The 22822-nt window shown below is 43.2% G+C and overlaps 1 protein-coding gene across 4 annotated transcripts in view; it reads left to right on the plus strand.

Annotated features, from left to right (window-relative positions):
• Positions 1 to 13327: 13327 nt before the first annotated feature.
• Positions 13328 to 22822, plus strand: part of Lrrc49 (leucine rich repeat containing 49) — a 117691-nt gene continuing 108196 nt past the window's right edge. Inside the window, exons 1-5 of one of the 4 annotated variants that reach the window (XM_076925448.1) lie at positions 13415 to 13610; positions 14246 to 14302; positions 16387 to 16474; positions 20872 to 21069; positions 21401 to 21503. In XM_076925448.1, coding sequence (XP_076781563.1) covers positions 13563 to 13610; positions 14246 to 14302; positions 16387 to 16474; positions 20872 to 21069; positions 21401 to 21503 — 494 coding nt within the window. In that variant the 5' untranslated portion in view covers positions 13415 to 13562. Of the gene's footprint in view, positions 13611 to 14245; positions 14303 to 16386; positions 16475 to 20871; positions 21070 to 21400; positions 21504 to 22822 lie in introns of those variants that run through there. The other 3 variants (XM_076925449.1, XM_076925451.1, XM_076925450.1) reach the window with 3 other exon arrangements.

Here is a 22822-nt window from a genome sequence, read left to right on the forward strand (position 1 = left end):
GACAATATACAAATGCAACCCAAGGCAGGAAGGGTCTACTTTAGCCCACAGTTTCAGGGTGCAGCAGGGTCATCACGGTGGAGAAGGCATGGCAGGAGGAGCTTGGAGCAGCTGGTCACATGGCACCCACGGTCAGGAAGCAGAGAGAGGTGAATGCTGCTGCTTAACCTGCCTCCTCCTCCTCCTCCTCCTCCTCCTCCTCCTCCTCCTCCTCCTCCTCCTCCTCCTCTTCTTCTTCTTCTTCCTCCTCCTCCTCTTCCTCCTCCTCCTCCCCTCCCCCTCCTCCTCCTCCTCCTCCCCCTCTTCCTCCTCCTCTTCCTCCTCCTCCTTCTTCTTTTTTTTTTTATTTAGCCAGGTACCTTAGCTGATGAGATGGTACTCTCTGTATTTGGGGAGGGTCCCTCATCCTCAGTGTAATCTCTGGAAACGTTCCTGTGGACAGACACAGAGTGGCTCTCAATCCTATCACATTGATAACAATTATTCACACCATGGCTCCGCTGGGCAGGGAGCAGGTACACTACAGAGAATAAACCTGTGGGGCTGAGAACGTCACTCTAAGAGAGCTTGATCTGCAAGCATGATGATTTGCGTCTGACTTTCCATTACCTAAGTAAAGATCCAGGTGCGACTGCCCACTGGAGTGACAGTGTTGGAGGTTTTTGTTTGTTTGTTTGTTTGTTTGTTTTGTTTTTTGTTTGTTTGTTTTTTTACACAGAAATAGTAAGGGAGAATGTTTTGATTTTGATCCCAGATGTGGGGTACGGGGCTGGTTCAGATTGTCCACAGCAGCTGACTATGACATGCCTTGTGCTCCAGCGGGGTGCTGTGATTTTTGTCAGCTGTCGATAGTTTCTGCAATTGTGCAACATTTGGAATTCTGGGGACTTTTCAGAGGTTATATAAATATTAGGGCCCCAAGAGGCAGGGTGTGTTGTGGTTGGTTGGTTGGTTGGTTGGTTGGTTTTGGTGGTTGTTGGTCATGGTTTGTTAAGTAGTTGCGCTCAGAATAGAAACAAGAAGAAAATTATATATCCTGACAGCAAAGATCAAACTTGCTCCCCTAGGAGCTCGATGCCCCTAATCAGCAGGAAGTCGCCTCTTTCCAACCCCTGACTTTATTAGGAGTCTTTTTCCTCTCCCCTCTATCCTTTTTCTCTCTTACCAAGTGTTAGGGGGTTGAAAGGGTAGAAGAAAGAATCCACAAAGTAGCAAAGACTTGCTACAGCCCACCTGGAACCTTAGTGCAGAGATTCTCAACCTGTGGGTCATGACCCCTTTGAGGGGGGCCAAATTACCTTTTTACAAGGCTCAAATATCAGATATCCTGCATATCAGATATTTATGATTCATAACAGTAACAAAATTACAGTTATGAAGTAGCAACAAAGCACTTTTATGGTTGGGGGTCACCACAACATGAGGAACTGTATTAAAGGGTCACAGCATGAGGAAGGTAGAGGACCTCTGACCATAGTGGGAAGAGAAGGGAGAGTTGGAGCTTGCTGGCTGTCTCCCTAGCTCCAAGTTAGTGAGAGACTCTGCCTCAAGGAATTAAGGCAGAAAGTGATACAGCAGAGCACGCATGCTCACACCAGCACACACACACAAGTACATCACACACACACACACACACACACACACACACACACACACACACAACTTTCAATCAGGTCTCTATTAAGGTATGTTTAATATAGGGCATCTTCCTGAGTTATCAACTTTGCTCGAATATTTGTAAGAAGAGTCATACACGAACACTAAAACACCCTGAAATATCTTTGAAATTTTATGCAACTTAAGGCAACTTCACACAGTGTTCTCATATTTAGTGTCTGTCTCATCATGGCATCTGGGGAATCGGAGACAAGAACCTTCATCTTCATGAGGGGAGTCAGCTCAGTCACTTGTTGAATGAGGAAAAGTGAGTCCCAATGAGACTTTCAGAGAGCATCCCCTCTTCCTCTCTGCCGCAGGCTCTGCATCCTGTATGGGCTCCAGGGAAGCCTTGCTTCAGGAATACTTGTGGCTTCAGTTTAGTTGTTCAGACCCAAAGAGTCCATCACTAGTAAATGAACCAGGAGCTTCAAACCTCTTTAGGTTTCCAGCTCCTTCCTCCCCAGAGCAGGGGAGGTGGCCAGTCACCAGTCACCAGTCACCAGTCACCCGTCCCCAAGCTTGTCTTCAGCACCCCTGCAAAGATTGGCACACCATTGAGATATGAGCAAAGTCTCTCAAAACAAAACCAAGACTACAGCCTGAGACTGCCATCTTTCCCTTCCTTTGGCATCTTAGGGGCTTGGGTATGTTTAACTCTTGTTTTTACTTTTTTATTCTTCTCTCTCACACCTCGTGTTTTGTTTTTGTTTTTTGTTTTGTTTGCTTTTATTTTTTATTTTATTTTTTCTCTCCTACATCCTGACTTCAGTTCTCTCTCCTTCCACTTTTCCCACTCCTTCTCCCACCTCCCTTCTCCCCTAAATTCACTCCTCCTCCATTTTCCTTCCTTCCTTCCTTCCTTCCTTCCTTCCTTCCTTCCTTCCTTCCAGAGCAGATCTCCTAAAAATATCAACAAACTTGGTATAACAAGTTACATTAAGATTAGGCACAAACCCTCATATCAAGGCTGGATGAAGCAACCCAGTAGGAGGAAAAGGGTCCCAAGTGCAGGCAAAAGAATCAGAGACAGTTCCTGCTCCCACTGTTAGGAGTTCCACAAGAAGGCCAAGCTATATGACCATAACATACATACAGAGAGCCTAGCTCAGAGCCATACAGAGTCTGAGTCTGTCCCTTCTGTCTCAGTGAGCTCCTGTGATCCCTGCTTAGCTGATTCCGGGGGCTGTGGTCTTGTGGTGTCCTTGAACTCTCTGGGTCCTACAATCTTCCCTCCCCCTCTTCTTCAGCATTCCCCTGGCTCCACCTAGTGTTTGGCTGTGGGTCTCTGTTGCTGGATGACACCTCTCTAGTGATAACTGGGCTAGACACTAATCTGTGAGTATAGCAGAATATTATTAGTAATAATTTTATTGACTTTTCCCATTGTGTTTGGTTTATCCTAGGTCTCTGGGCTGTCCTATCTCTGGTTCCTGGCCATCCAGGTAGTGTCAGGCATGGGCATCCTCTTGTGGTGTGGGCCTCAAGTTGGACCAGTCATTGAATGGCCACTATCCCAAGTTCTGAGCCACCATCACCCCAGCACATCCTGCAGGCAGGACAGGTTGTAGGTTGAAGGCTTTGTGGCGGAGTTAATGCTCTAGTCTTGCTGCAGGAGCTTTACCTGATTATAGAAGATGGCCAGCTCAGGCTCCATACCCTGTATTACTAGAAGACCTCACTAGGGTCACTCTTGAAGATTCCAGGGAGTTTCCACTGCACTAGGTTTCTATATTACCCACCCCACCCCCTGCCCCTGCGCCCAGTTCCTTCAAGTTCTCTCTCCCTTCATCCCTCCCAACCCCCATGCCAGATTACTACTGCTCCCATTCCCACAGCCTCCAGTTACCTGCAAAATCTATTCTATTTCCCCTTCCCAGGAGATTCATGTGTTTCCCCTCGAGCCCTCCATGTTACTTAGTCTCTCTGGGTCTGTGGACTATGGCATGATTATCTCTTACTTTACAGCTAATGTCCACATACAAATGAGTACACACCATGTTTGTCTTTCTGGGTCTGGGTTACCTCATTCAGGATGGTCTTTTCTAGTTCCATCCATTTGCCTGAAAATTTCATTATATTCTTGTTTTGAACAGCTGAGCGATACTTTATTGTGTAGATGTACCACATTTTCTTCATCCATTCTTCGGATGAGAGGCATCTAGGTTATTTCCAGGTTCTGGCTATTATGAACAAAGCTGCTTTGAACACAGTTTGGCAAATGTTTATAGTGGGATGGAGTGTCCTTTGGGTATATGCCCAGGAGTGGTATAGCCGGGTCTTGAGGAAGATTGGTTCCCGATTTTCTGAGGAACTGCCATATTGATTTCCATAATGTTGGTACAAATTTGCACTTCCACCAGCAATGGAAGAGTGTTAATCTTAGGGGCTTGTGTTAATAACAAACCCAGAGTGGGAAATAGCCTTTTCATTAGCTCCTTTGATGACACAGAAGAGGCAAGTGAGGGATCATGATAGATTGAGGTTAGGTTGAAGCCAAAACTCAGCCCTGCAAAGACCTTCCCAGTACATGAAAGCCCATTGGTTTTCAATCAGTTAGAAGTATTTCAATGGTATCTGACAGGAAAGCTATAAACCAAGGACCAAGGAATAAGACATGAATATGAACAAATCGGCACGGCTAGGTGTTAAAGAGAGGGAACTCACCCAGAGGTCTGAGGGCGTTTTTGACTTATCATTTGTTTGTGCACGTGTCATATATAAGACCTGGGACCACACTCAGTTTTGCAAAATGGCCTAGGCATAATGAATGAATACCAGGTGACATAGATGACCTGGAAAGATAGACTGTAGTAATAAGAATGCATTGATGACAGTACAGACCATAACAGATGGCCAGGAAAAGTGTTCTCAAGAATCCCTCGAAATGTGGCTTTATTATTATTTGTGTACATGCGTCCATGTTCATAAGGACACGGGTGCACATGTGTGTAGAGGCTTCAGATTACCTTCGGTGTTGTTCCTCAGGAGCTGTTCACCTTGCTTTATATTTGTTTGCTATTTGTTAGTTTGTTCTAAGGCAGAATCTCTCTCATTGGCCTAGGGCTTACCAATAGAACTATGCTGGTGGGATCCCACCTGTCTCTGTCTCTGCAGTGCTAGGATTACAAGCACAAGACACCAAAGCTAAGCTTAGTCACAGGCATACAGGCGAACTGAACAAAGGTTCTCATGCCTATGCAGTAAACTACCTGCCCAGGTCCTGGAGCTTACTTTGAGAGCTCACTTGTGAGCAGCCGTGTATTAAGACATGGTGTCAAACAGGCTTGGACTCAGGATTCTCAGCTCCATCACCTCTCTGATAAATAGTTTTATTGCCTATAAACTGGCCTGAATGATTCTTATCGAATAGAGTTGGTCACACAGATTAAAATGAGATCGTTTGTGGAAAATGTCTAGCCTACAGCCCAACCCAGGTGGATGCTTAGTATGTGGTGTCAGGTGTGGCTTTCTAAATACAGCTGTCTTCTCTTCATACATATGTCAGAGCATGTATTCAAACTTTACCTGCAGTTTTTGCTTTGCCAAGGACTAGTTGATCAAGCCAAAGGAGACTGTGACGTATCAGAAGTAAATGGGTTCTGTAAGGTGCGGTTTGAACCCCTAGGCAAAGGCATTCACTTTTCACCAAGGGAAAGCCTAAAGAGGATGTGTAAATCTGAAACACATACATCAAGAGGAACACTTGCCCATTGCCGTCAGAAAGGAGATCCCATCTCTGGCCCACCAAGTCCTAGGAAAATACACAATAGCCTTTGTCAGGATGAGCATAGTTAAGTCAAGGATTCTTGGCTTTGACTGGACATTAGAATCACCTGTGGGATGTTTAAAATACTTTGCGTACTCTTAGTTGAACTCTTGGTGTGTGTGTGGGGGGGGAGTTACAGGCATCAAGCATCTGGTTGATTCTATATACAGGCAAAGTTGGAGCATCTGTGCCGGGGCTTTTCTACTCAATTTTCCTCCACACCAGAGTTTACCTATAGGTCCTTCGTACTTCAGGATGCACCTAATCAGAATTAATTCAAGCCCAGAGTCTTCTTAGCGTTTACCAAGACACTGGGAAATTCCAGAATGAATTTTCTCATGGATTATCTCACCTTTGAAATATTGCAGGAGCAAATAAAATTGAAATCCCAGGCTCAACAGGGAAAGGCACTTGCTTCTGAAGATCTAGGCTCCATCCCTGGGGCCCCTGTGGCGGATAAAGAGGACCAACTCCCATGAGTTATCCTCCTTTGACTTCTACAGTCCTGCTGTGGCATGTTCGTACACACACACACACACACACACACCACACAATTTTAAAAATGTAATTAATTAATTAAATAAAAACATCTTCAAGTATTCTGGTGCAGTAGAAATAACCTCAAATTGCAAGTCTCAGGAGAAGTCCAAACTGTGACCTCTGCTAAGGTCTACATGAATCTGGCGTCTTCAGGAACTGGTAAGCAGAGTCTGAAAACTGCACAGGAGATGCTGACTCTTCATCCCAGGGCTGTGGGAGCCAGGCACCACAAGCCTGAACCATTAACAAAGCCACCACTGTCAGAAAGGATGAATGACTGGGGCTCAGATCAGTGTCTGACACGTGCTTGTTTGCCTGAGGGCCCAGACCCAGCCCTTGTTGTTTACAGCTAGTGGTTATAGATCTGCATCCCACTGCAAACGGAGGCGACTACATCAAAAGGGAAAGCCTTGTTTCTCTATAACCTTTACAGACTTACGCAGCAGAAAGCACATGACTTTGGAACTCCAGTGATTGAGTGTACACACTGAGGAACACTCTCAGCTCATGTGCAGAACAATGTCACACAGCTTTGGCATCTCCTGGGCTCCTCATTAGCTGTGGTACCTATGGACACAACTGTGCCCAGTAAAATATCAGAGATGCTTTATTAATCTTAGGCTGGCAGTTCTCAACCTTCCTAACGCTATGACCCTTTCATACATTTACTCGTGTTGTGGTGACCCCCCAACTATCAAATTATTTCCATTGCTACTTCATAACTGTAATTTTTCTACTGTTACAAACCGTCATGTAAATAACGGATGTGCAGCCCCTGTGAATGGGTCATTCAACCCCAGAGGGGTCAGGACCCACAGGTTGAGAAGCACCGATTCTAAGCTTTTCTTAATCCAATCAGCATGACCCACTGCTCTCGCTAAATCTCCTGTGGCCGGGATTGGCACAACAGAGATTTATAATCATGTTAGCTAGTGTTCAGCCATCACCTGTCCAACAACATTGTGGATCATTCTTCTGAGGAAGCCATGATACAAAGATATGAAAGATGTCTGCGGTGAGGGCGTTATTAAATCCACATGAAGGAGACAATCGTGTCTGCTATGCTCTTTGAAAAGAACTGGAAATAATTTTTTCCCCCCTAAGTTCCTTCAGTGCTCTACGTTCTGCATTATTTTGAGACCAGCAGTGGGCACGCCTTCTGGAGCCATTCTGAAGTAGAAAGAGGCAGCATGCGCTCTCATGCCTCACACTGTCATCTCTGTTTTATACAGCCCAGATGTTGCAGCCGCCCGTCTCAGCTGCAGACTGAGAGCACTGTGTTCTTCCTCGTCTTTTCCTTGATTGTCCTTTGCCCTTGGCAGGAGGGAGGGATGGGCAGCCTAAAGAGTGGTCAGGCGACTCCCATTTTGTAAGCCTGAGCCACACTGCTAAAGAAAACCTACAGCGTGTTTTTATCCAAGAAGGAAAACATGTTGTGTTCTGCATTCTTGCATAACCATGAAACATCTGGTGTAACTTAGCTTAAAATTTCCTTCCAGTGTCACATTTGGGCTAAGTGATGCGGAGACATTTTCACCCCGACTTTAAGAGGCAACAATGTCACGAGTCATTATCACATGGGTTTGGTCACATACCCACTAGGGATTTACCCAAGGCAGCAAACTGCACCTCTTCATGTCACAGCACACCACCCCTTGTAAATGGTCAGGGGCCAGGAAGCGGAATTTAGGTATTTTAAGGCACGTGGCAAACACTTCTGAGGGCATGGCAAGGTTCTTCTCAAGCTTGAACATGATTCAGGAGGTTTCTTAAAACTGAAATCCCGTCCCTGGAAAGATGGTTCGGTCAGCAAAGTGCTTGTCCTGCAAGGATAAGGACCCGAGTTTGATCCCAGCACCAAAATGAAGTCAGGCTGTTGAGGCAAATATGTAATAAAAGTACTGGGGAGACTGAGTCAGGCAACGTCCCTGCTCAGTCAGTCTAACCGAATCAGCAAGCCCCAGGCAAACCTGAGAGACTGTCTCACAAAACAGGAAAGATACTTGAGGTTAACTTCTGGCTCCCCCCCCCCCCCCAGTTTCAGTAAGTCTGAGAACAGCTTGATGAATCTATCTGCTTTTCTAATAAAATCCAAGATGATGTTGATGTTCCTGGTCTGGGGACCATGCTTGCATAATCATGTTAAACTTTGTTCAACTAAATCAAGGAATCAGACTGGCAAAACCTTCCTTCCTCACAGTGTGCAGCCCCATGCTTGCTTTGTTAACTGGGTATTTCCTTTGGAAATTTGTAATCGCAAATGGGAATGAAAGTGACCCCACTTAGTCACTGCAGATGCGAGTACGTTTTGGGACCACGTTTGTAGGAAAAAGAAGTCAGTCAGTAAGTATTGGCACCATCTAATAAGTTTCAAGTGGAGGATTTGAGGTCAGTCCCCAGAACCCACAAAAACAAGCCGGGTATATGATTGGAGAGATGGCGCCATTGTTAAAGGCTCCAATTGCCCTCTCAGGCCTCTGAGTATGTTTCCCAGTAGGGAAATGGATGTGGTTTGGTTTAGTGTCCTGTAACTCCAACTCTCAAGGGTCTGGCACCCTCTGCTGGTCTCCCTAGGCACTGCAGGCATGTGCACAACTCACCCCCACCACATATATACATAATTAAAAATAAAAATAAGTCTTAAAATACAAGGTGTGACGATGTGTGTTTGTAGTGCCAGTGCTGGAGAGACAGGAACAGGTGGATCCATAGGTCTCACCACCTGCCAGTCTAGTTTGCTTGGAGTGTTCCAGGTCAATGAGAGACCGACCTCAAACAGAGAAAGGTGGATGGCACTGGAGAAACCACATGGGAGGTTGCTTTCTAGCCTTTATGGGAAGGTGCACACATGTGCATCTGTGCACATGCACACACAGGCACACACATGCACACACATGCACACACACAAAAGCCAAAGGCTACAGAGTTACCTGTATAGTATATCAACTATACTTTATACCTGTTTCTGTTGCTACCCTACAACATATCAGCTGACCAACACTCTGAGACGTAAGCACGATGGTTTCTGGATGGAAGCATATTTATATTCTAAATATTAACCATCTCTTTGATCCCTAATCTCCTGAAATAATGTCTTCTGCCCATAAGACCCATCCTTCCATATTGCCCTCCCCCAAAAGGCTGCTTCTCAAGGGATCTCATCTTTTCAGTGGGTAGGTGATTAAACACTGTACAGGCACCTGACCCAAGTTGAATTCATCTGTGGCTCTTGTAAATTTGGAGTGGTAAACCCACAACTCTAATTAGGCAGCTATTGGGACTGCCTACATGTAGTGGTAGGGCTTGTGAGCTGTGAGGGCAGCACCAGTAGGGGAGGCTACTGCAGACTGCAGCTTCATCCCTGACTACCATCAGTACAATTCAGGCTCAGTAACAATGTAGCAAACACACGGCTTACTACACCCACAAAGTCGCTCTCAAATCTTCCATACAAAGCAAGACAGGGGAGAGCCACAGGTATGAATCATTGTAGCTCTGCTCCGTTATTCTTCTGGTCTTGAGCTAATTTGAGTGGGTTTCTCTTCCTTGTAATTATGTCCCAGAGTAACAGGTGGCCATTTATATAACTTTGTTTGTTCTTATTCCCCTATGTTTTTACTTCGTTTGTTAACAAGAAAATATGACTAAAATTGCAGAAATGCTCTGTAGCCATAATGACCGGAGAATCTCCTGGATTCCCTGCCCCTCCTCAGACATTTCTATCTCTCACACCCAGCTTCAGAAACTGGGAGGTTTTGTTTGGTTACTTTTCTTCAGTTTGGTACAAAAATCCAGGAGACAGATTCTTTCAAAATTGGAAGATGTCAAAGCAAAAGTCTTTCCCTGTGCTAGGCTAAGATGATCCCCAAACAGAATGAAAGATGCGGTGCGTGGCTCTCCCTGTTGATTTATGGACCTGGAGCCTGGAACAAATGAGTCACAGGCAGATGGGATTGGGAGGGGCTGCTGCAGAGCAGCCCACACGTCAGAGCTCTGCTACAGCACCACACAGCCCAACTGAAAAGTTTATCATTTGTAGAAATCCACATGATGCTGTACAGCTGCTTACCAGTTCTTTGTGACCCTCTGGGGTCACATGAAGCTTCTTTGGTCCCAGGCTGTGTTTGCAGCTCATGACAGGACCATTAGGAATAAACCTGATCGGTCCTGCTTAACCTTTTCAGGGTCATCATGCCAGGATTGCAGTCTTTTTTCTACTCCTAATCAAATTTTAATTAGAAAATGGTGGAAATTCATTCTAATATGTTCAATATGCCAGGATGTCTTTGAGGACAAGGAGTGATTTTTTTTAAAACCAGGTTTCTGTTTTATTCTCAGTGTATTGAATGAATGAAAGGTGTTCATGCTGGGCTTGAGGGTATGGGCCTAAGAGATGAGTATCTGGAAAGAACTTCCTAAGACATCCAGTTTGGGCAATCCGAAATCATGATCTGGAACCCCGAAGTGCTGTTGGACATAAAGTAATGATGTGATTTAGGCTTTCCAAAAGTTTGTAAATCCTAAAAGGAAGTTTGTCAAGAAGGAGAAAATTACTGGCATTTTTTTAATAAAAGAGGAAATTTAAACCAGAGAGGCTAATCAAGCAGCTCTAAGACAGCTGCTTCCCACCAGGGACAGTGATTTGGATCTAAAATTGTAGAACACTGAGAGAATTGGGGACAATTTTTTTTTAAAAAGAGATTCCGAAACCCATGGGAGAAAACATTCAAGCTAAAAATGTCTTACCAAGTTGGATTTAAATTATCATCTGCAGTTGACTTAATTAAAAATATTCTTATTTTATTTGGGTGTATGGAAATATGCCAGCTTTCTGTATGTTCAGTTGCTAGAGGGGACCAGAAGTGAGAATTTCAGGCATTTGTTGGCTGTTGGACTTGGGTCCAAGGAACTGAATCTGGGGCCTCTGCAAGAGCAGCAAAAACTTTTATCTGCTGAGTCATCTCTCCAGGCCACTCCCTAACAGACCCAATTTTATTTCACAATTATAGTTTACTGTTGCTTCATTGAAGTAAAACTCCATATACACTCAAAATTATTAATTGAACGTTTCATGGTAGAAGAATAGGGAGATGAGGGCTATGAAGAGGGGAGAAGAAAGTAGTAATTGAATATGCTTGGTCTAGGGAGTGGCACTGTTAGGAGATGTTGCCTTGTTGGAGTAGGTGTGGCCTTGTTGGAGAAAGTGTGTCCCTATAGCCGTGGGCTTGGAGATTGTCTTAGCAAGTGTTTCCATTGCTATGAACAGACACCATGACCAAAGCAACTCTTAAAAAGGACAACATTTAATTGGGTCTGGCTAACAGGTTCAGAGGTTCAGTCCGTTATCATCAAGGTGCCATCACGTTGAGGGTGGGCTCTTATTGCTTCAAATGATCTAATCAAGGATGTTTCTCAAAGGAGTTCCTAATGGCCACCATTTTGGTTGATTATCGATCTAGTCACACTGACAGACAGATCGGTCATCACAGTTGGCTTGCTGAGAGCACTGCAGTCAAAGATCATATCAGATAGATAACTGCCCTGAGTTTCAGCTGTCACGAGCATGAACTAACTTCCACATCCTCATGCAGCTCTATACAGCGGACTTGTCTGCCTAGTTCTTCCCCCATGCTTCAGCTCAGCACCACACCTGTGTCCCTGTGAGCTTCTGGGTTTTTTAACGTTCAAAACATTGCCTGAAAATGAGTTAGTGAAGGGAGGACAGGCTGAACACAGGCTTCGGAAGCAAAACATACAGGCCAAGGGTTGACTGTGATTACAACCAACACTTACCATGGTAAGCATTGTGCATCAGACATTACTCCAAGTAGTTAACACTCTACAGCTCTCAAAAGGCTATGGTAGAGATGCAATGACATCTTTATATTACAGATGAGGAACCTGGGCATAGGAAAAAAAGGAAGAATGCTTGTTGGCAGAACCATAACTGAAACCCAGGAGTTGGCCACCAAGTCCATTCTTACCATGGTTTCATGCCTTAGCTAACACCCACACATCCGCCCCACATGCATAAAGATAAATCTTTTAAAAAACATAATATGTAAGTCAGGGATCAGGAGAAAATATATTTGAGTTGATTCTTTTAAAAAAAAGGGACAGGACATTATTGATGATGCCAGGGAAATGGGAAAGGAATAACTGGTTACTGCCTGGAACAGGTGATCAGTCTCAAAAGAAAGGAATATAGAAGTACCAAAATCTAAGAAGACCAGCGTTACATGTATGAACTCTTCAGGACAGTGGCATTAAACAGAATAGGTGTGGTAGGGAAAGGATAAAAACCATGCAAGGATGTACATTGTGTTCATAATTTTGATCCAAAAATTAGGTTTGTATTCCAAATAATGATAGAATATGACCAAAGAAAGGGTCTTAGGCACCCACCCAGATATGGGAAGCAGGTCAGTATTACAGAAAGAATATTGTTCTGGTGACTGGAACTATATAATAAGAATTCCAGGCCCTTGAAGGAGTTAACTTTTGGATGAGTCTCCTCATGTAAAACGGATGGGTTTAGTCTAGTTGAGAAATAAGGATGCCTTCAGCCCTGTCATTCTATACATGTCTCACAATTCAAAGCCAAAATGTCAGTTACAGACCACCCTGACTTCTTGGCAAGCTTTTCTCAGATTTAGAACTACACTTTTCTTCTGCACAGTCATGGAGCCACTGTTTAATCCACATAGTGGTAATAGGGCAGGAGCTTGATTGTCCCAAAGAGGGCTTGGAAGTCTTTAAGAGAGCAAGTAGTGGTAATCTGATGCAAGGTAAATGTAATCAGTGTTTAAGGGTGTGTGTGAAGGTATGCAGTGAAGAGATGACGGAAAGTTGTCAGGAACATGAACTTGGAGGCAGCTAGTGTCAGTCAAAAGAAGCTTAAGCAAGGGAAGGAATTATTAGCAAGACTTGTCTTCAGTAGTAGCTTCACAGTTTTCTTCCCCAGTTATTTATTTATTTTTTGGACAGATCGACAGACAGTCTTGGAGCTGTCAGTAGGGGCTCCTAAGTCAGGCGCACTCGGTCCCTCTGCCCGCAGGGGCCTCAGGAAAGCTGGCTTCTCCTTCACTGTCTTCAGGTCGGGCTGTATACTTCTTTGCCTCGGCACAGTGGAAGTGCCAAACTAAATGGGAAGGTTCTGGGCATCTTTCTCCAGCTCTTCCCTGCGATTTCTTTTCCCAGGAAAACAGGCAACAGCAGGCAGAGGGAATCAAACTTCCCGCGGGCAGTGTTGAGGCGGGTCCTAAAGAGGAAAGGACAGGAAGTCACGGTTGCCATAGCCACCGATGTGTCCACCCTCTTCCTCATCTTATCCTCCTCCGGATCCTCCCGCTGTTTTCAAGCGGCCTGAAAAAAAATTCAGAACGAGGAAGTGCTGACGCACCGGGCTCCACAGATACTCCCCGAGGCTAGCCACCCGGACGGCTCACAGATCTGGGGCGAGGACCAGACCGGAAATGGTGGTTTCTATGGTAACCCCTGAGCGGGTTGCCTGGGAGATGACCCCTTTTGGTCTCTTTGAATCTTAGCTGTAGCATTACCTCGAAGGAGGATCGAACATCCTGGACTGTCTCCTGCCATGATTCCCGGGAAATACCGCTCCGTTTCTGGCCGGGCTGCAAACAACGTGAGTTGGGCCTTCCTGAATTTTCTTCCTTTCCAGTAGTCTTGTCCTCTCTGACTGGCGTCTTTGTCCTAAGTGATGGGCTGCATTACTGGGACCCGAGCTACTCAAGCTATTGTCTCATTGAGGGTAGGGCTTCCTGGGCTAGTCCAAAGCACTCTGAGAGTTTTTCAATATTGTATGATAGGTGTTTAAAATCTTGCCCAGGGTCTGAACTCCCCAGAAGGTGGAGCTGGTTTGCTAGGCAAACACTGGGATTCCTTTAGTTATTCCCCACCTCCTTCCTTTCTTTCTTCTTCTTTTTTTTTTTCTATTGAGAAAGGAACCTGTTCTTAGACACTCCCACTGCCTTTATTCAAACACTGCTATCCTGACTGGCAAGAGAAATGTCAGGGCTCCAAAGCCCGAGGTACAAAGTGGGTGAAATCCGTGCCTCCGACATTTTGAAAAATAAATCAATGAAAGCATTTGATTCTTAGACTTGATTTTACAAATCTTCAGAAAAATGTTCGTTTACCAGATACCAGAAAAGCAAAGGAAGATGGAATATTTGACTGTGTTCCAATTTTTATAATGTCTTTATGCTACGGTGTGTGTGCATTAAGAATTCATTTTATAATTTAACTTTTACATTTCAGGTGAACTGTGGACTTCATCTGGTTATTCAAACGTCGTCACTTTCTGACAAAAACAAAGTAAGATTTAAGCAGATTTTATTTAAGTTGAAAATAAATGGTCTACACAATAAATATTCTACACAAATAGTTGCATTTTTTTTTTTAAAAAAATAGTTGCATATTTTAAAAATAGATTCTGACCTGGGGGCTGAGTGTATTTATTTTGGTCTTCAACGTAAAACTGACTTTATTTTCTGTCTATTTTCATAAAGCCAAATCATCCCTCTTGTATCAATTTAGGTCATTCCATTACAAGAGCCCTTTCCCCTTACAGTTAAACGTTTCTGGCGAAGGTATTTCTTAAAAGTGGTTGTATGGCATAATTTAATTTAGAAATGCTTTTATGTCTTAGGGATAGGTAAAATGATGGTGTCATTCTAATGGTGGCATCTCTGAAAGGATGAAATGTGACATTTTAGGAGGATTTCACTTTGTGACTCATTTCAAATCAGAAGAAAAACTAGCTTAGCAGTGGAAATGTTGTTACAGTGTTTTCATAGTGTATTGAGTGTTAGATTCTTATTTATTTGTGTGTGTGTGTCTGTCTCTATGTCTCTGTGGAGGCTAGAGGAAGGTGTCAGATCCCCTGGAGCTGGTGTTACAGGAGTTGTGACACCTGTCATAGGTACTAGGAACCCAACTCAGGTCCCATGGAAGAGCAGCAGTGATCCTAACAACTGCACCCTCTTTCTACACCCAGAGCATTTACTCGTAATATCTTGGTAATTTCTGAAGTCTCTGGATTTTCATTTGGTTTTTGAGATACATTTTTTCTTTCCTGCCTCACATCAGCACTCACGCATGCCTGCTCCCCTCCCTGTGCTATCCGTACACAACACACTTCTCCCTTTAAATAACATGTACCTTCTCAACCGTCACAGTTCAATTGTTCCCTAAAACGTTGTGAACTAGACATCGCTGGAAGGACTCTGTAGTATAAATGCCCAGGTTTACAGACAGCAGCAGGAAAAGACTAAAAAGAGGCCCCAGGAGGTTTGAATGGAAGGGGCCACTAATTATTAAGAGGCGGAAGCTGATTGGGGAAAATAGTGAACACTTCCTTGTGTGACTCCTCTGGCCTCATCATTTGATCATCTCCAATAACAGCTGAATTAATGGAAAATTTATTTTGTATTAGAATCAGGCATAATAAATTGCATGTAAAACTTTCCTACCTGCCTTCGCCAGGTGGGTCCTTTTCTACCGTTATGTGATGTAGGGATGCTGTGTTTTCAACATCCTTTTGGTACCACCCTCTCTTGTGTGTAGACATGTGTTCACGATGATATAGTGCAAGTGCTGCTCTGATAAGGTGGGTGAGCGAGAAGCCTTGTAAGTCTTGAAGATGGATTTTAAGGTTTTAATGGATAATCATAAGAGGCCATTCTGGTTTGGGCTTTTCAGTTGTGCCAAGAAAAATTATTAAAAGAGTTAAAATTCTTAAATAGGCAATTTTACTATGTTACAAATCGACATGTGAAGGATTTTAAAAATCAAGAATTCCACGTAGCGTTTATTGTTTGCATTTTTAATGTTTTTATTAGAGGTTTTAATAATATATTGCCAATATCATTTGAAATTCAAACTTGCAATCGAATCCTTGCATTTCTTTTTTATTGGGCAAATAATTCTTTCAGTCATTGTGTTGGTGGCAATTATATTTGTGGAGAGTTTGGAAGTATTTTAATCTGATCTTGTGTAACTGACTTTAGTTGTATGTTTGGAAAAATTACACCTCCCATGCGAATTCCAGTATATCACATTTTAAAGTTTACACCTCAGTAGCGTTAAGTACATTCACAGTGTTGCGAGACCATCTCCTTTGTTTAGATCTGGAACATCTCATCATTCCACATATACTTCATCTTCATTAAGCAGTTTCCCCCTCTCCCTCACTTATCTTAAACCCTTGGAAATATGCTTTCTGTCTCTGAAATTTTCAACTGTGGGTAGTTCATAGAAATGGAATCATATAATATGTGGCCCTTCTTGAGGTCATTCTTTTTTTAAAAGCACATTTTTATCTGTTATTTTATGATAAAGTTTATTTCTGACTGTTAATTTCTTCCTATCAATATATTTTCTTAAATACTGTTTTTCAGGTTGAATTCAAGCTTAATAGAGAAACCCCATCATTTCCTGGTAGACTTTTACAGCATGACCTGGAGAGAAACTACTCGAGTAGGCAAGGTACTGTCAGTTAGCAGAGAGCAGACTCAGTCTCTTTGAAAAGTATCCTTTAATATTAACTAGAACTCAAGAAACCTGAATTACAAAATAAGATAGTTCAGTTGGTTACAGAGTTGGTTTGCTATTGTTTAAATCAGAATTGGCAATATAGATCTATAGACATAGACAGACAGACAGACAGACAGACAGACAGACAGACACAGACACACACATACACCATAGTGGCTTGCTTCTAATGCAAAATCAATCAAACAAACAAAAAAGCAACATCCCCCATTTTAGTTTGAAAGTAGGTAAAAAGAAATGTTTTGATCATATCTTAGAGATAAAAAATAATGGTTAATTAGTAAGATAAAGCTCTAGGAAGACCAATATTTTGAAAATAAGAAAGCAGACTGGGCAGTGGTGGAGCATACCTTTAGTCTCAGCACTTGGGAGGCAGAGGCAGGCGGATTTCTGAGTTCGAGGCCAGCCTGGTCTACAGAGTGAGTGCCAGGACATCCAGGGCTAACAAACAAACAAACAAACAAACAAACAAAAAGAAAGAAAAAGAAAAAAAGAAAGCAGTAGAAAGTCAGGAGTAGAAAGAAACTGTCATCTCCCCACACTGTTACATGGTCACAGAGACAGGTATTGCATCATCAGAAGTCTTAATCTTTGTGTGACTCACTTGGGAGTTTGTTAAAAACTCAGGTTGTTAGTTCATCCATCTCTTCCCCGTTGTGATTCTGTAGGTTTCGGGTGGTATTTGTGGATGTTCGTTCAGAGTGCCAGAGTTGATTCTGACAGGTGTGGTGGTGATGTAGTGTGTGGACCACTTTGGGCAGATGCTAGGTAATATGATTTGGTTGTACTTCTGAAAGATGTTTTTTAAAATCAACGTGAAGTCTCCTTCAGAGCATTCAACTCCTATTGAGCTTGGTACTTGTGTGTGCTAGGGCTGATTTGTTCCGGGTCCTTGGATATCGAGCTGCCTCCTCAACCTTCTAGGAGTGCCTGCTTCCTGCCTTGCCCTCTCCCCCATCCTCTGACCCCCCCTCCCCACATGCTTTCTGGCCCTGTAGATTTGCTTGCTGTGTCTACATGTCTGTACAAGCAGACTGGTTAACAGAGGCCCTTTGATTGTCCATTCCTTACTGTATGAACCAAAGGCAGTATTGAATAGTTTGAATATTGATTAGTATGTGGTTTTGTTTTTGTTTTGTGGTTATCTCTGGCCCTTCCTCTTGGACCCATGTAACCTTCCCTGTCGTTTCTCTTTCCCTCATCCTCCACCCAAGACGGTCAATTCCTGGAATTGACATCTGTGTAACTCTAGTTCTATGGTGCAGGAAATACCTGTCTCCCTCTTTCATTTGGCTCCAAGTGCATTTCTGGTGTGTGTGCTGTGGTGTCTGCACTGTTCTCAGCAGGGAGCTGAGATTCCAGCCTGCAAATTCTCAGCTAGAGGTTAGTTTATGTCTTCATTATGAATTACTTTTACATTTTTACACAATAGCATCTTAATTTTCCCCTCAGCTATGAATGAAAACTTACTTTCTCACAGTGTTCCTAGAATTAGAAAATTCTAGAAAATGCTAGAAAATTAGAATTAGAATTAGATTGGTGTTAGTTCATATTTGTATGATAATTGATACAGCACTGCTGGCTATTTGCTGATGAGGAAAAGTGTGGATGTATTGATTTAGTGAACCCGAGAGGCAAGGTTTTATATATAAAAGCAGTAACCCATAAAGTACAAAATACAAACTGCATTTCAGCAGGAAAAAATGGAATTGGCTTTTATTTAAAAGACTCCATTCAAAATTATTTTGTGTGGCAAGGCATTCCTTTGATGTGTCTTAAATGTGGACTTGGTCATTCCCAACACCCACCCTCCTTCCATGTTCTAGGCAGTGCTGTGCAGAGAAAGCCAGACACACTGTATCTATTATCTTGACTTCTATACTTAAATTTCTACAACCCAGAGCATACACACTTGGGGAAAATTTTAGGTCTACAAAATTTTAAAAATTTTTAAATCTTGCCAGACAAAACTTGGCCTCTGTGTGATCAACTGTGCCCACATATCTAGTTCTCCACAGCCCGTTTCAGATGCTTATTATTTTTAAAAATTAACCACACATACAATCTACCAGCACAACGCGACCAGTGGCACTCTCAGCCAAAATAAAGGAACTTGATGTTTCAAAACTAGTTGGTCTAAGCTCTGACGTGTGCTTTCCTTCAGGCCTGTTGGGGGTCTCCAGTGATGCTGCGGAGACCTCATTAAGTCCTTTAAGTAATCATGTAAGATCTGTGATGGTGGGAGGAGGCAGCGTGTACCACAGTGTGCTGTGCTGTCCCTGCAGCCACCTGTCTGTCTTCCACCCTCTCACACAGCCATCCTCAGTCTCTCTAGTTTACAACACAGAGTGCTTACTGGTTCTAGACCATTGTGCCTCTGGGCACTTTGAGGCACTACTTATATTAAAATTCGGGAATTTCTGATTTTCTCTTCTTAATAGAAATAAAACACAAAATAGATTTTGAGTTAAGCTCCCACCAAGTGGAAAAGCAATTGATCTACTGGTTACCTCCTACATCTAAATTCTGCTGAGATGTAAAACAAGATCCAGCTCTCAGGAGCTTACAGATCTGGTGTGGATGCTAGGGCAAGCATGACAGAAGACTGGCACCAACACTTCTGTGAAAGCCCCGCCCTCGGGGCAGTCTCCATGTGAGTGCTTACACCCACAAAGACACACAGGTGTTCAAAGACTCCCATGTGTCCCCATCACATGTTTTTGTATGTAGATTTTAAGGTCCTTTTTACCTAAATCATTTTTGTCTTTTGCCATTTATGGTCTGATGTATATTGCATCAATGGTAAACTTACCAGCTGAAAATAATGACAAATTTGTGTGTCTGAGGAGCTGAAGCATGTAGAATTCTTTTATTTACAAAGTGCACATGAAATTTATTCTTTGATATCTGCCTCTGCATTCCAAGTCATGGACAGTTTTGATCTGCTGGTAAATCTTGGATTGCCTTGAAGTTTTGTTATTCAAAGAACCTAATGAGATGTTCATCAGACAAAATGAGATTCTTTATTCCCCTGAGTTTTCTTTCGTCATCTTCCACTGACCTTGGCAGCTAATCTTTATGCTGGAGCTAATCCTTGGGCTGTTTTCGGCTTTGGACTCCAAATCAGCCTGCTGGTTCCTGTGGCTTGGGGATCCTGCCCGCAAGTGTTCCTATTGTTTGATGTTTATTGGTGAACACAGTGTTGATTCTAGAAGCTTATCTTTTGGGACAGCGTCATTAGCTGTCTTGATGTTTTACGTTACCTCAGGAAAGTGAGATGTGAGCATTGATTGTTTTCTGGACAGAATGAAATGCCCTGGCCTTGTAGACCTGAAGAGGCCAGCTGATACGAACACTCCTCTTTACAGTTGCAAGCCATGTGTGACTTGATTTTAGGCTATTACTATATCTTTGGTGACCTCCTGAAAGCGTGTCAGCTTCCAGGCTTGTTTCTCCTCTTACTGTGTAGTTGAAGCAGCAAGAATGCTGTGGCCTCCTCGGGTTCCCATCTGCCTGTCGCTCCCATCACAGACTTCTTCATCGCTTGCTGACTTCAGTGGACTCTATATACAAAGAAAAATACAGTAAATATATTCTGGGGTTCACATTTTTGAAACTTTTCATCATTACTTCCAGACCATTCTATACTCTTCTAGTCCTTTAGCATGTGTTTTAGTATCTACCTCATCTCAAGCTCATCTGTGCTGTTCTTTATTAGCCAGTAACTAGACACTCTTAAGCACATATATACTGTTCTTCTTAAAAGAGGAGTTATAAGTATTTTTACAGTGTGTGTGTGAATGTTTGCTTGCATGTGTCTGTGCCACAATCATGCAGTGCCTGTAGAGGCCAGAAGAGGGAGTTGGAGCCTCCAGAATTGGATGGGTGTAAGCTGCCATATGTGGTTACTGGTGATCAGACCTAGGTCCTCTGTTAGGAGCAGCCAGTGCTCTTAACCACTGAGCTGTATCTGCAGCACTGGCTGTCCTTTTACATTCTGTGTTTTGCATATTGCCTCAGCCTACTCATTTGATACGATTTTTTTTTCCTGCAAGATGAAAAGCTTCTTACTATCAGAAACACCCTGCCAACAGCCCATCGACTTCATGGGGTATCACATTCTCTCTGCATCCGAACTAGAGTGTCCTAGATTTATTGACACCCACTTTGGAGTCTTTGCAGCATCCTCTAGTAGTAGTGGCTGCCTACATAGAAGGAAGAAAACGATGATGTGAGGTTTACATCTGCTGTCCCAAACTGCTTTCTGTGTATATCCTATAGCAACGTCGTGTATTATGTAGCTTTGTGATAAACTCTTTGATATTTTAAAGGAGATGGAAGAGTAATAAGTCCTTCGCCTCGTAATAAGTCATCATGCATCTCATCCACAAGTAACGTGACAGAACTCTGTGGGCTGGACATGAGAACTGCCACAACCTCCTTGTCAGCATTTGGAGACTCTTCCATTCAGACACCTTCAAAGCCCAGAATCCGGCAGGGCTGTCATAGTGCTGGCCCCAATGTATCTGGTAATGAGGGGCTATCATATAGCATAACATGTAGTTGGCATGTAGTGTCAGGAGTCAGAATTGTAAAGGGCTAAGGACAGTGCTAGAGCACTTCTGACTCTTCCCGCTGACCTGTGAGACGAGGGAAAGCGAGTTGGCATCCACAGAGCACAGAGTTTAGTTTCGAGAAGACAACAGCCTCACAGTAAAAGTCAGCTTCCGGTACAGAAGCTGTGGAAATATCTAGAAGAGATATCTGTAGGTGCCAAAGAACTCTAAATAAACAGTGGCTCTAGTTTCACAGCTGCTAAGATTTGCCTTAATCAAGTGATCTGTGTATCGTTCTCAATAGGTGATCACATTAATCTGGTGAGCTCATCAATGCCGTCATTCCCAATTCTCCAGCGTTCTTCTGAAGAGAAAACTCTTTACTCAGACAGGCTGACCCTAGAAAGGTGAGGACGTTTTCTTTTCTACTTTCACAGTATCTGTCTCTCCTGTGTGCTTCCCTCAGATGTCCTCGCCCCAAAGGTGACTTTCTGGGGCCACCCTCTCCCCAGACACAGTCCCTACCACCCTCACAGGCCCCCTTCCCTGCTTTATTTCCCACCTTAGTACGTAACGTCCTTTAACATGTTAAATATTGACTTAGGTTTATTATCTGTGACCTCCTAGAATATACATTTCATAAATGATAAATTTTCTTCAAATATTTGTCTTAGGCTCCTAGAACAGAGCCTAGAATAAAGTGGGCTCTTGATAAAATGGCATATAAGGGGGTGAATATCTAAGGTTTGATGCCCTTCTTTATAACCAGGAAGGGATCTGTAATGGTTCATTGGGTGGAGGATCAAACAGAGCATCTCTGCTGTGCACATGCTGTGCACAGCTGACCATAGCAGACTGCAGCTGACATGCGGGATCGACCCTCCTGCGTGTATCAGGGAAAGGCTCGGTTCTGTAGGCAGAGCTCGAGTTGAGAGCAACATCTTTCATGACAGCTTTAGAAAGGAGGTGTGTTTTGAGATTCCCATCCTAAGTACTGCCTTATATTGTAATGTTTGAAGGATTATGTAGGAAAATAAAAAATAAAAATAAAAATAAAAATACAGGCAAGAATAGTAACCCAGTCATCTGGTGTTTGACATTAGATGCCATAAGCTGTCACGTGTGTAGTCAAGAAAGTTGGGTGAGCAATGAAGAACCACCTTGGGAAACATTGCTTGACAGCCAGTGGGTAACAGTAGTGAGTGAATTCTGCATTTAATGTATGGATTTCTGGTCAGAGACTGAGTGTTCAAGAGAAGATTCTAGCCTTAAGAAGAGATTCTTGGCCCTCACTGATATGAAAGTAGGCCTGAAATACAGAAGGAAGCCCATTAGCTCCAAGAAGGAAACAGAAGTCAATAAATCCTGGTCCTGTACAGGTGTCAGTAACGGGCAGGGGGTCATAACCCAAGACTCTTACAGGTGTATCAGGGCCCTCTTGGAGGTCATTATGCTATTGCTTACTTTATTGCAAGGCATAGCAGTTTGTGAAAGGAGGGCAGGAAATGCTTTTCTCATGTGAGTGACAGCTGACTCCAGGATTGGAGCTACAGCTTTCACTGCGAGAGACAAAGGAAAGGCACACATCAAGCAGGGAAGGCACACTTCAAGTTTTGTTAAGAGCAAAGATACAAATTTCTACTAGCGTATTTGTAATCGTTGAAGTTATAGTTTGCACAACAAACGTCATCTGTGAGAGTAATAAAGCAAGAGATGATTTCTGAAT

Source organism: Arvicanthis niloticus, chromosome 26 (assembly GCF_011762505.2).
Source record: "Arvicanthis niloticus isolate mArvNil1 chromosome 26, mArvNil1.pat.X, whole genome shotgun sequence".
NCBI lineage: Eukaryota > Metazoa > Chordata > Mammalia > Rodentia > Muridae > Arvicanthis > Arvicanthis niloticus.